Raw genomic sequence first — 15,122 nt, 5'->3', positions numbered from 1 at the left:
ATGCTAGATAAAAGTAATCGATTCAATTTTTTATTTAAGAATTAAATAAGTGATTATTAAGAAATTGATATTTTTTTATTTTTTAAAAATTCTTAAAAATTAAAATAGAAAAATTTTCATCAGTTCGTTCTTATTAGCATTGCCCAATAATTATAATAAATTAATAATGTAGACCACCACCACTATGCGCATTGCACACCCCACATCCGCCGGTGAGGCTCCGGTGACCTCCATGGACGTTGACGAGTCACAGACGAGTCTATACATGAGAGCTCTGGTCGATCGGTGCCAGAGTCTGGAGGCGAGTCACTCGAGGCTGAAAGAGCAGTTGGACGAGCTGGTGCAAGAGATCAAGAAGAACAAGGAGGAGAGAGAGATGGAGGTGGGGATCGAGGAAGTTGGTTTAGACTCCTGGTGTGGTGGTTTTCCGGGGTTCTTCGTTGATGGGAGTCCGTATAGGAGGGCTTTGGAGTGTATGGGCCACGCTGTTCACGTTTGCAGAGCTTCTTCCGGGGAGATCCTATACTGGTATGTATTTATTAATGTAGATTTGTAGCAAAGAAAAGGCTCATGATCAAAAACTTAGACAATAGGTATATTCTGTTTATAAGCTTTGTTTGGTTTACCCCATGCATGTAATTGGTTTCTGGGTGTTACAGTGAGTACTGTGATTCGTATATAATTACGGTGTGCAGGTGGTTTTGAATAGGAAGGTAAGCTATGTAAATAATAGTTTTCGATGGATCTTTCAATCGAGTGTGAAGATGTTTAAACAAGAGATAGGAATGGAATTTAAGGTCGATGCCGAACTCCCAATCCGCCGCTTGTTGGCTCGGGTACTGGAGAGCAAGCCCATGATAGAGCTAGTTATTTGTAAGCAACTTTGCTTATGGTTTTTAATTTCTTTCATCCTGTGGGAGATATATATATAGATATAGCTTATAGCTTAATTAAGATGAGTTATAGAACGTCCCAATCTGTTCTACTACTCAAATTCAAGTACTTAGACGTTGAGGCTGGCCGGATCATAGACATGGTATATACTGGGCTTAATTAAGGTTTTAGGATTGTGTTAGGTTCAAATCTTGCCGGCCTACAATAAAAGAAAAGGCGTGATCCGATCATCAATTGGGCTGAAAACCGATCTGATCAGTTCGGTTTTCTCATGAAACCGAAACCGACCGACCGGTCGCTTAAGAGGAAGAAAACCGATCGAAACCGACCGGCTTAAGGGCTGAAACCGGCCGGCTTTCGGGCCAGCCGGTTCCGGTCGGTTTGATCTGTTTTGGGCTTTTCTTGGGCCCTTCTTTTGGGCCTTTGTTCTATTATAATTGGGTCAATTCAACAAACTGTTTTGGACTTTTTTTTTTTTCCTTTTTTCATTATCCAAATTCTTTTTGAGCTTTTTTTGAGTTGATTTCATTTTAAATTTTAATAGTAATATCATTTATAATTTTCTAGTATTAGTCTATTACTAACTAACTATATTAATTATTACTTACTACTTATTACATAATTAAAAAAAATAAAAATAACTTCACTAGATGTTCAGTATTACTCAATACATATTAAAAAAAACAAAAACAAAAACAAATTGTCTTAAACATAGCAAAATGCAACTAAAAAATATAACATAATTAAATGACAACAAATTAAATAGTTGCTACTTGCTTCTTCAACTTCATGCCATCAACCTTCAATCTTCAATACTTGTCACGTTTGATTGTGTGCCCAACTCTATATACAAATATTAATAATAAAAATAAAACATCAAATGTTAGTGAATTTGGTTTATAAAAAATACTAAATTAAATTACAATGAAAACAAATAAAATATTACCTGATTCTACTATGAAGCTCTCCACATTATCCATAACCTTCTGGATATCAATGGTTGTTGCTGGATGTCTTAACCAATTTTGAGTACGAATCAGTGCTTCAACAGTTCTCGGAGCCAATGAACTCCGAAAAGAGTCAAGCACACGACCTCTCGTACTAAATGCTGACTCAGATGCAACCGTGGAAACAGGCATAGTCAATAAGTCTCGTGCAATCCTCGCGAGTATAGGATAGTTAGCCTCATTAATTTTCCACCAAGTTAACAAGTCAAACGATGTGGAGAGTGCCTCACAACCATTTGATAAATATCGATCTACTTCTGTTTTGGCAATAGTAGATCCCATGGCGGAAGATGATTTATACCACTCATAGAACCATATGGTCTCACGCCTGCCATCACCATCATTCATGGTTCTCGATGTCGGAGGGGGCACATATTCTTGGCTACTCGTAATGGATCCGAATTCCACATTATATTCTGCATACAAATCTTTCAATAATTGTTTCACATTCGACACCAACTCCTCAGCACGAAACTCATCATGAACTTTTTTCAAGTGGAAAGTAAGAAATCCTAACTTGCTTCGTGGATCAAGTACAACTGCAACTAACAAGAACAAGTTCAGTCTGTCTAATGACCCCCAATACTTATCATACTTTATTCTCATATTTATGGCCATACTCCTCAAGCAACTATTAGGACTCTCGCTCAACTCCATCAACTCATTTTGGAGATCACAAATCTCTAAAAAATTGGTGTTGGCTGTCACATATAAAGATCCAGAAAATCTATTAGTAGCATCATAAAACATCTCCAAAAATTTAACAAAAACCCTCACTGTCTCCCACTCCCTAGCTTTAGGAGGCCCTATGTGCCCAGGCCCAGTGCCATCATCAAAATAAGAGAAATAATTATAATCCTCACTCTCCATCCGCCTGAAAGCCTTCTCAAACTTCTTAGCTGCCTCCAACATCATATAAGTTGAGTTCCATCGTGTTTGTATATCAAGACACAACATTTTCTTACAATCAATTTTTTCTTTTTCAGCACATCTCTTAAACATGTCTAATCTTGCGGGAGATGAACGCACATATCTAACTGCATTTCTCACCATTGTGATGGCGTCATTACACTCCTTCAAACTCTCATTCACAATAAGATTCAATATATGAGCACAACATCTCATGTGCATATACTTACCCCCAACAAATTTTCACTCAAAAACTATTTCAAATATGAAATTGCAGTATCATTTGAACTTGTATTATCAACTGTCACAGTAAATATTCTATCAATGCCCCAATCATACAAGCATGACTCAACATATCTCCCAATAGTTTCCCCTCGATGATTAGGGATTAAACAAAAGTTAATAATTTTTTTCTGCAATTTCCAATCTTGATCAATGAAGTGTGCAGTTAGACACATATAATTCAAATTCTGTATTGATGTCCATGTATCGGTCGTTAACGAAATCCTCATGCCACCATTTTTTAACACTTTTTTCCGTTTTTCCTTTTCACTTTCATACAATTTCATACAATTTCTTGCCACTGTGACACGACATGGCACTTTAAACCGAGGTTCGAAAGCCCAACACACTTTCTTAAATCCCTGTCCTTCAACAATTCTAAATGGTAACTCATCGACAATTATCATCTCTGCAATCGCTAACCTCACAACATCTTCACTATATTTGTGGGTTACAAGACTCCTTAACATACCATCACTCTCCCAAACCCCCTCCTCAGGTGTTGCCTCACCTGTTAATATTTTTTGGTACCTATCCAAAGGACCACGTTTATGAAGATTTTTGGGACATGAAGGCAAATGGTTTTGCATTGTTGAAGTCCCATTCCTCTTTGAGTGGCAAGCATATGTCTTGCCACAATAATTACATTTAGCCTTTGGATCATCTATAGCACAACCCTCCACTTTCGTAAAATGGTCCCAAACAATAGATGGATCATTCCCTTTTCGTTTCTTAGGTAATGGACAAGTAGTACTAGTAGGGGTACTAGGGGGTTTTGATGACTGGGTCTCCCTCACATCATCTCCCAAGTTAATGGTTGGTGTTGATGCATCAACATCAATCGGAGACGACGAAGAATCCATCTAATTATAAAACAAAACATAAATATTACACGTTAGTACTTAATACGTTATCACGTACATTATCACAACAGCTAGTTTGCAACATAGCAAACATCACAAGTCTAAGACTCTAATCTAAGTTTAGTTCACTCATCACATTTCATGCTTTAAATTCATTAATTCAAACTTCCAAAGATTGGTAAAAAATAAAATTAACAAACATAGCCTACAATCCACAAGTCTATCACAGACACACGCACAAAAATTATCACTAATCATCACAAATTATCACACTGTAAGCACTAGCAGTGGCACTAAGCAGTGGCACTTCACAGTTCACATTTCGGGCAGAAGTCCTAAGCTCATTTCAACATTGCTCCATCACACACGACACAAAGTCAATCACAAACCACAATATTTTTACTAACTAAGGTAAAAACAGAGGCTATACATCATCTTCCTCCCAAAACATTTCTCAAGAAATTTAACAATAACAACTTCAACATTCAAGAAAATAAACCCATAAAAGATGAATAAAACTTACAGTGGGATGTGGGTCATGTGGGTCGTCGGCGATGAGAGAGGAGAAAGGGTTGTGCCGCTGTGGGTTGTCGGCTACGAGAGAGGGAGTCTGGGTCACGACTCACGGGGTCCGGGGAGAGGGAGAGGGAGTCTATATGGCCACGGGGTCCAGGGAGAGGGAGAGGGAGAGGGAGAGGGAGAGGGAGTCTGTATGGCCTATGGGGTCTGGGGAGAGGGACAGGGAGAGGGAGGCTGCCGCTGGGACTAGGAGCTGCTCAGGCTCACGAACTCGAAGGAACGAAGAAGACAAAATGAGAACGGGGGGTGGGTCGGGGTTCTAACACTAGCCACAACGACGCTGTTAGACCAAACGGCGTCCTGCTTAATTTTTTTTTCATTGGTTTAAAAACAAAACGACGCCGTTTCATGTGAAACAACATCGTTTTGTATAAGAAATATATTTTAAATATATAGATTTAAGACGTCGGCCGGTTCATCGGTTTAGACCGGGATTGAACCGCAGACCGAACCGGCCGACGTCGGTTTCCTTAATTTCCTACTGCCGGCCGACCGGTTCTCTGCCGGTTTCGGCCGGTTCCTGAATCCGGCGGCAGGTTTGAGTCGGCGGCGGTCGGTCCGGCCAGTTTGTGTACAGCCCTAATCATCAACATTAATTCTTCCTTGTTTACATGCTAGTGTGCCTGAACAACCTATGTAAGTACTACATGTACATGGAAGGTCGAGATGACGAGGATGGATAAGTACTGTTAATGTCATATTTCGTACGCATTTGGGTCGGGTTCCAGCAACTCGGGTTTTGGGCCTTTCACCTGCACATTTAAGAAAACACAGTGAGTGGGGGGGCCTTTGTGGAGGTCGGGAAGTCTTCTATACTTAAGTCAATATATCTCATTTGTAATTTATGTGTGAACTTAGAGGAAGCAGAGAGAGTTCTTTGTACCTGGGGGTCAGCTTTTATACTAAATTTCTGGGTGTGGGTAGCTCATTCCTGGCCTGAGGGAGTCAATGTCACTTCAACTGTTCACTTACCTTTAATGCAGCATGGCTCTTGAGGTGGCGTCCTTAATGCGGCGTTGCTCCCTAACTTACTTTACCTTGCGGACATTCCTTGTTAAGCCCATCTATGCCTGCTGTCAGGAGATCGAGGGTTCTCTATATCTCCCGCCCACCTGCCTGCGCAGGTTCCTAAGGGTTGGGTGTCATTGTGAGGGTGTTAGGGCGACAAGTCTTATCTACCCCTATCATCTGCTTTTCCCACGTATGAGTTACTTCATAGGTGGGTTTTGCTCATGGGTCGAATACTCTGTAGAAGCTCACTAACTCTTTTTAAAGGAGGGTCGTTGGGCTTGATTAGGTTCTCTAACTTACTTCCCCGGAGATCCTCCTAGGGTTACTATACGGTCAATACGGGGATCTACGTGGTTAGCATAGACACATTTATTGTGGTTGGCAAATAAAGCTCCAATCCTACATTGAACAATCCACGTAGATTGGTTATGACAGTTATCATGCTGGTAAATTCCATTGATTACTTAAATATATAAGAAAAATTCGGCATCGTGTAATGTTTAGGAGCGTAACTGGTTCGGTTATGAACAAATTTTGAAATCGAATCGATATATACCAGTTTTGAAAATTTAAGAATCGATACAGACCGACTCATTACCAAAACAGAAATTTTCAATTTAATTGATTTCAATCTGATTCGATTTTTCTAATTTACCATTTACACGTATGTATGACACTACATAAGTTAAGACATTATATATATATATATATCAAAAGTAAGTTTATATTGATAACTTAATATATTAATGTTCATGTTTAAAATTAAAAATTATATATAATATAAAAAGTTATAAAAAAAACATATTTTATATATAATATACAAAATTAAATATATATATATATATATATATATATATATATAGGTTAGCTTCAAACCAGTTTTCAAAATATAAAAATCAGTACTAAATGTCTGAATTCGTTACAAACCATACCAAACCCACCAGTTCAGTCGCTTCAACTTTTTTTTTTTCCTTTTTACATCCCTAATAATTTTAGAGAAGTTTAAAATTGATATATGGTACTATTAGAGCCAATCTAGCTACTAGCTAGTAAGGCCAGCTATATATCTATTCTATTATAACAAGTGATTATCAAATTGTGAATAGTAATTTTTATTTTTTTCTTTAATTTTTCTTATTTCTCCATTAAGTCCGTTAAGTCATGTTTTACCAAACACCTTTAAAACCATTGACCATTTGATGTGTAGCTCCTTTATAGAATTTAATGAAAAATTCTATTTTACCAAAAGGTCAGACCCTTAACCATTTGACGTGTAACTCTCTTGTATAATTTAATGAAAAATCATATTTTACCAAAAGACCCTTAATAGCCTCGCGGCGCACATGATTGACTTCTTTTTTTCATGTCTATTTTTGTTCTGACAGTGTACTCATTTTACTTTCTTTTTGTTTCAATTTTTTTAAATAAAGAAATTAAAATGACTCTACTCTTTAGAACAGAAACATTTTAGAGCATTCTCATTATAAAATTCAACTTTAAGTAAATTTAACTAATAAAATACTTAAAACACTCAATATATAATATTTAATTTAATTAGAATATAATTAATATTATTATTATTATTAAATATTATTAATTTAATTTTTTTATTTTTTTTATTTAAATCATTATGTTAATAAGTGCATCTTGAGACTAACACAGTCGGAACCGTTCCCTAATATATATTTATATATGAAACTGGATCTAATTTTTCGTTCTTTTTCTGCAATGATGATCTGGATCAGGGAAAATGCATATTCCATCTCATCCTTAATTAGGACCTTAATTAGCTATGGGATTATCACAGTAATTATATCGATCGTAGTCATTTCAATAGATTCGGCATAAGATAAGGAACGAATTAGTTCTTCATGACTTAAATGCTTGTTTTGCACGTTACTACTATCACACGTGGCTGGCTGCAGCTATCTCAGCAAAGACACGTATTGCAGGAATCATTCAGCCAAAAGGCTCTATGGATGGAAAGAATATGAAGTCCTTGGACAAGAAGTTGCCGAAGTCCTGGTTGATGAAGAATACTGCGAACCTCTTCAGAAAATCATGGACAGCTTGAGCAGTACTGGGCAATCATGGTCAGGTCAGTTTCCATATAAGAAGAGGTCCGGTGAAAAATTTATGGCGATAGTGACAAAAAGCCCCTTGTATGAGGATGGTGAGCTTGCTGGTTTTATCACTGTTTCAAGTGATGCTGCATTATTTAACAGTACTATAGGTTCCGAGAACCTGAGAACACGTGATCAGGATCGTGCCGGCCAAGATCGTCATCAACCGGCCAGAGTACTGCGGGGGTTAAACTTGAAAGGGATTCAGTGGTACCCACGTCCACCAATTAATTCTCCAGTGCCACAGATTGCATGCGTCTTCTGTCTCCAATTTAAGAATTGTTTCATTTTATCTCATCATTATAATTTTTTTAAATTTTTATACAATATAATAAACTATTCAATTTTTTCAAATCTCATAATAATAATAATATTTTAATATTATTTTTTTCAATTTTTATATTTCAATCTAAAAATAATAATTTATAAGAATATTAATCATCATTATTGGTATAACTAGAAAATTAAATATAGACGTTGTACGTAGAAGTGTGGTGTAACATTAATTTATATATATGCTGCGGGACTTAATTCAGGCCTCAAAATTTCTATTGCGGAGGCATGGAGATTATACGTACTGCAGTGCATGTGACTCGTCTATGGACACGGATCAGGAGTCAGGACACTGCAAGAGACACTGAAGGTGCTAAATTAGAGAGGCCCAGTACACTAATACGTCTCTTTAACAATGGACTACAGATAAAATTCTTTTGTCTGTATTTTTGACAAGGGGATTTCGAAGATTAATTAGATCATTTTTCTTTCACCTTTTGATACGCTATTTTTACTATTTATTATAAGTCTGCGTACCTTCATCTATCATCTGCATGATATGAACTTAATTGCGTTAAATGGTACGTACCGTACTACTGCCATGTCGTGCATGCATGTCTACTTCATTAGATTGTAATTTTCTTTCCAGTTCTCTTTGCTTTGGATATACGTTTATAAAGGCCAAACTAATTGGTGGATATGACTCTAGGCAGCAAAGGTCTTGGCAAAGCTGCGCATTAAGGGAACTGGGAAACGTGGAGAAGAAGATGATGGAGTTATTCAAGAAAATGATGCGACAGATTCGAAGGAAACAGCCTCATGCCACTACATGAGTACTATGGGTACAGAGGGAACATATTCTAATGTATACTATAATGGGCATAGAACGTCTCACAATGAATTTGAAGATCAGACTTCTCTTCATGTAGCCGCTTTAGGGGAGTGTACTGAGTGTTTTAGATTACCGAGACCTGGAGATCCATTGCCAAGAATAGGATGCCAAGTCGACGCGAAGGAAATGGAACTCCAAGTTTCAAACTTGAAAGCTTCGGAGATAGAAGATGAAATGCAAGAACAAAAAGATGATAAACGGCTCCCAAGCTCAGCGGAGACGATGGGCAGCAATGGAAGCTCATCAAGCAAAGGGGAGAATGAGTCGAACTCTTTAGTAGATTGTGAGATTCGCTGGGAAGACCTACACTTCGGGGACGAGATTGGGCAAGGTAAACTTCAGTGGCTCATTTAGAAATTTTGAATGTGCTGATCTAGAAACGTTGGTGGACATTAATCTTATATAAAATAAATGTCTGATGTATCTGTTCCTGTTAACAGGTTCCTATGCCATTGTTTATCGTGGAATTTGGAATGGATCGGTAATTTTTAACCCCAAAACTCCTCTATGTACTGATCTAAGAGTATATATTCAATCAATGTTTTTTCCTTAATTACGAAGAAGAATGGCTGTCATGTGTTCATAATCAGGATGTTGCCATTAAGGTTTACCTGGGAAATGAATATAGCGAGCTAGGGAACTTTAGAGGACTACAAGAAAGAGGTACTCGATCCTGGCTCAGCTAACTTTTAACTGCAGCTTGTAATTTTTGGTGATGTAAGTAAGCATGACCTGATCCTTGAATCTCATTTGCATTATATGTTTCAGATTGATATAATGAAGAGACTAAGACATCCAAATGTACTGCTGTTCATGGGAGCAGTATATACACAGGAGCGGCTTGAATTGTCACAGAGTTCCTACCCAGGTAAATGAAGTGTTTTACCTTTAATTCCAGAAGAGTACTGATATAATAAGTAAACAAAGTCCACCTAGAGATGATATTTTATTAACGTACCAACGGGGATATGCTAGATGATTTTGTGGAGAGAAGTAAGCTCACGAACTCACGTGGGTTGACGTTTTGGGTAAGATTATAAGACTATTTTTATTATAAAATAAATCTAACGAATCGTCTAAAACTATACGAGTTTTGGTTTTTTTTAGAATCTATAGTAGTACTGATGAAATTCATGGGCCTAACTCATCTCATAAAACCGGTTGTATAAGAGATGATTGCTCATTGCTTATAAACATGCCCAAGACCTTGTCCACAGTCAATGTGGGATTATTCCTCAACACCCTCCCTCACGTGCAGGCCAGTATTTTTTTCTGGTCCTTGACACGGGGTAAGTAGTGTGGGCCCCCATTCGTCCTGTGGCAGGCTCTGATACCATGATGAAATTCATGGGCCTAACTCATCTCATAAAACCAGTTGTATAAGAGAGGATTGCTCATTGCTTATAAACATGCCTAAGACCTTGTCCACATTCAATGTGGAATTATTCCTCAACAAGTACTTCTCTTTTGTAGTTAGGATGAATCTAATATTGAGCCCAACTATGTGCATATGATTGTCTTCTCTTTTGCGAGAAAATATATATATGTCGGTATTTTACGTAGATTTCGTTTTGCGTGGTCAGAGGAAGCCTTTTCAGAACTCTTCACAAGAACAATCAGGCATTAGACATAAGACGGCATCTGAGGATGGCTCTTGATGTTGTACGCGTGCACGTTCTACTCTCTCTCGCCTGTGTCTTTATGTATGTGTACTGCTGCTTTTACAACTCTAGAATTAGCACAATCCAATCCATTAATATTTTACTGCAGGCAAGAGGAATGAATTATTTGCACCACAGACATCCACCAATTGTACATAGAGACCTAAAATCTTCTAACCTGCTTGTTGATAAAAACTGGACTGTCAAGGTACAAATAATATTGCTTGAGAAATACTTAATTTGTCACAAATGAATTACACAAAAGTAAATTCACAAACTGACGTGACTTAAGCAATACATTAGATTGTAAAATTACTTTTAATTTAAAGTAGATCTAACGCAGAATCACGTCAGTTTATGAGTTTATTTTTATATAATCTCTTTATATCTGTAGCAGTTCTCATATTATTTTAATAAATTATGCCGGCAGATTCAGCATATATATTATATATAGCAGTAGTACTTGCTTATATATAGTACTAGTCATTCGATTTATAATTTTCCAGGTTGGAGACTTTGGCCTTTCAAGGTTAAAGAACTCGACATTTCTAACAGCAAGGTCTGGGAGAGGAACAGTAATGATCTGATCTATTCCCTGATCTTTAATTTTTTTTTTTTTTTTTCATGCAAAATCTCTGGCCTCCGTATGTTCTAGCTGATCATCCTATATTTGTACGTATTGCAATGTCTACTTTTATCGGTGACATATATCCTTGACTTGTTCATATATTTCTTTTACTTACATACAGCCTCAGTGGATGGCCCCAGAAGTCCTTCGAAATGAACCTTCAAACGAAAAGTAATTTAAAGAAACTGATCTTTAAAAGTTCCTAAATTTCGCTGATTTCCTGATCTTGGGGCAGGGTTGAGCCGTGAGCATGCTACTAAATGATCAGGATGATCACGAAAAACAATGTTGGATATTGAACTATTGAAATTCCTTCTTAATTTCTATTATATGCAGATCTGATGTTTTCAGTTTTGGTGTCATCCTGTGGGGACTAATGACAGAATCCATTCCATGGAACAATCTAAATTCCTTACAGGTGAGGTGATCTCTGCAAACATACGTACAGACAGATTCTAGCTCTCTAGTACTACTCTTATTTGGATTGCTCCTCGATCTGAGACCGTTGTGATCTTTGATTTTGAAAGGTTGTTGGAGTTGTAGGATTCATGGATAGAAGATTGGATCTACCACAAGGCCTTGATCCCCAGATAGCATACATCATCCAAGACTGTTGGCAAAGGTACATAAGTACGTTCATTTTCAACTGGCTAGCTAATTCCTTAATCTTCTGATCTGTATTAATATTACATATGTTAAATTTCCATGCTCAACTAAACTCTGCTCGCTTAAAAACAAGCAGTGATCCAGAACAGCGTCCATCGTTTCGAGATGTAATCCAGAGAATGACGGCCCTAATCCCGAGTACTGCTGCAGTTTCAACCCGTAGGAGCAGTACTACAGAAACTTAAAACTGCAATGTGCTCGATCTTGGCTAAATACATATGTAGATGTAAAAGTTTGATAAGAAGTAGGTGACTAAGTTGATAAGTTTGAAAATGACTAAGTGAATAAGATGATAAAGTTTATCTTATCTTTAGTTTTATAATTTGGATGAATGTAAAACACTTTGACTTTATCTATATATGGCTATTTTGATTTTATCTAGAGGTTGTTAGATAATGTTTTAGATTAGTCGAGAGTGTATGTATCCGAATGATAAGGAATCTGTCATTATCCTATGAAGAATTTGAATGGAAACTATATCTGTTGAGAGGACTTAGCGCTAGATACATGAGACGCGTCAGTAGAGTTTTTCATAGCAGAGTTCTTCTATCAGTATTCAGTAGAGTCCTGCTGTAGATCAAATTCCTATTAGACTCATTTCGTCAGCAGTCCTATTGCAAATCAAATTCATATGATCAGATTGTTTATTTAAGGAATTCTACTGGTTAGGATCTACAGAGATTCAGTTCTGAATATTTTTTAGAGCACTTGCCAGTGCATATTTTTGTGAGAAAATTCATTGGAGAATTTTTATACTGTTTCTCCCAAAAAGTGTGATCGTTGATCCAAGATTGATATGAAGTGATCGTGATTCAGCCACTAAAGTTCTAAGAGAAAAGTCAATGTTTGAAGATTGTCAAAGGTTCTGGCTGCTATTACGGTAGAGACAAATGAGTCATTTATTTAGTCAAATAAGAGTGTCAATTGACAAACGTCTTGTAATTAGTTTTACTTGTAATTGATTTTTAAATAATAAAATTGATTTTTCTGAGTTTGGCTGCCCCGTAGGGTTTTACATTTAAAGAGTTTTTTTAAAGGATTTCCTTTCGATACCAATCTTGATGTCATGCAATTTATTTAATTTACGTTATTGTTTAATTATTAAATATTTCTATAATTAACGACTAACCAATTTGTTGAATGAATTTATAAATATTTTCCTTGCGTTACAATACATGGCATTTAGATAATTTCAATTAGTATCAGAGTGTGGTTCACTCATTCGAGTGTGATCTGTGTCTCCCTGTAGGTCATGTCATCCTTATATGTCCCGCGACACTTTGATGGAAAAAATTATGCTTATTGGAAGATTCGTATAAAGGCTTTCCTCAAGTTTTTAGATGAATGTGTGTGTGACATTAAGTGATAGAAACACTTGCTTTTTTTTCCTACACATCATTAGTTTAGGACATGCATTTCACATATTTTTGTTTTCTTCCATTGTTTTTGAGAAAAAAAAAATTCTTTATTTATTTTTATGCTTTGTTGAGTTTGGCAAAGATCATGCTTGGTTTGCCCAGTTTTGACTTTTGAGTACTCACTTCTTCACACTTCCTATACTTGGAGATGAAATATCTCTCTATTTTTCATGTAGTTTACAATGTGAATGTAGACCCCATGACTCATTTTGGCAAAGTTATATTCTAGTGCATTGTGAGAAACATATTTTTCACATTTTCTTCATTGTGTATGTTCCATAAAATCTCATAGATGCTATTCAAATGGGGAGTCCTAACCTTAAATTGATTAATACTAGTTGAACCTAGTATTAAAAGTTAAGAGGTCTCTTCTTGCCAGACATAGATGTTTGATCTATATAAAAAAAGTCGGTGTTTTTTCATTACAGAAAAAGGCAAACACCCTACACAGATCTTCTTCCTTAAATCCTTATAGAAAAAATCATTGTTCTATTTATTGTGGAAAAAGATGAGTAATAAAATGGACATACAAAGGGTTAAGTAACCTTATGTTCGGAGGAGATACTCTTTCCAAGTATCTAGGTCCTATCATAAAGTTTAACTTTTGAGGTAAAAAATAACCCATTTGGGAGTATCTATGTGAAAGGAATATTAAAAAAAAAAATAGAGGGCAAAATAAATATATATATTTAAATATTTGATTGTGGTAATAAGTTACCTCACTCACACACCCACATAGATTTTTGCTATTATGACTTTGTGGTGTGTCCACACTTAGTTGGACTCTTTATTTCAAATAAGAGAGTATAAACCTCTTTCAAGATTGATTGTGTAATCAGTACATTGTGCTTGGACACTTGGTACATTTAGGTAAGTAATTTGGCTTCAAAAGAATTAAGTTGCTTAAAATTTTTTACTACTCATTGCAAAACAGAGTGCTAGGTTAAATATTTTTGGCATATGGGCATTAATTTTGTATTAAGTCAGTATCAGTTTATTTTGTTTTTGAGTCCTGATAGGCATGCACAGTTTTTTTTTTTTTTTGTATATGGGTATATTTCTGCACGAGGGAATGTTGCATATGGTATGGAAGTTGTGTTTCATACAGTCTTTTTTTGTCTCAATGTTTAAGTCTCAATGGGACTCCATGGCACGGGCTTGTGCATGGCACGACAAGTCACTTAGTGACTTAAGTGGCTTAATGGTTGGATAAACACTCACCCCTTCATCCCTCGATACTTTCTCTCACACTCACCCATGGCTCTCTCACTCTGCGTGCCCCAGTCAAACACCACTTCCCGCACCACTAGTGTTCTAGAACATTTGGATTCTTAGAAAGACCACATAACTTCTCGTCTACATGATTCTCAGTCACGGTAAGAACACTATTAATTTATTTCCTCCTCCCAGGGTTTGGTTCTACATTATTTTAGAGATTTTTGTGATTGCCGTAATTGTGAAGTGTCGGCGTGGATTATGAGATTTCGTATTGGAGTTTTTTATGTTTGGGTTATCTAGATTTGTATCTAGTAGTTGGATTATGCTGGTTTTCATGTATTGAGGATAGTTTTTGGGTGGGTTCTCGCATTTTGTTATTCAGTTTCTATGGAATGCCCACCAAGTGTTTGATTTTTTTATCTCAACCAAATTTTCTCAATCTTTTGTAAATTGTTTTACATGCATTCATATTCATATATCAGTTCTATCTAAATGCATGGTTGAGTTGAGATTAGATGGTGTTTTGGCCATGTCAAATAAAAAAGTATCATATTGGCTTTTACATATGTTTGGATCTCATTCATTTTGATTGTGAGATAGTAAGAGAAGAGCTAAGCATATTGAGAAGGAGCAGATTGATTGTTTTGGTATTATGAAATTTAGGGGGAAGTTGGAGTAAGTGTGTTGCTGAGGGGGAA

The 15,122-nt window shown here is 36.5% G+C and overlaps 1 protein-coding gene across 1 annotated transcript; it reads left to right on the top strand.

Annotated features, from left to right (window-relative positions):
* Nucleotides 1-182: 182 nt before the first annotated feature.
* LOC108984418 (tyrosine-protein kinase Shark) lies at nucleotides 183-11,973 on the top strand. The gene is given in 15 exon segments (XM_035687739.1): nucleotides 183-528; nucleotides 7,498-7,924; nucleotides 8,651-9,164; nucleotides 9,274-9,314; nucleotides 9,424-9,471; nucleotides 9,473-9,496; nucleotides 9,602-9,674; nucleotides 9,677-9,701; nucleotides 10,417-10,495; nucleotides 10,604-10,702; nucleotides 11,001-11,069; nucleotides 11,244-11,293; nucleotides 11,459-11,540; nucleotides 11,650-11,744; nucleotides 11,865-11,973. Coding segments are annotated over 15 exon segments (2,079 nt in total). The 5' UTR covers nucleotides 183-184.
* The last annotated feature ends 3,149 nt before the right edge of the window (nucleotides 11,974-15,122 follow it).

This window comes from Juglans regia, chromosome 2 (assembly GCF_001411555.2).
Source record: "Juglans regia cultivar Chandler chromosome 2, Walnut 2.0, whole genome shotgun sequence".
Taxonomy (NCBI): Eukaryota; Viridiplantae; Streptophyta; class Magnoliopsida; order Fagales; family Juglandaceae; genus Juglans; species Juglans regia.
Note: the sequence above shows the minus strand (reverse complement) of the source record. Positions and strands in the feature narration are given on the sequence as shown.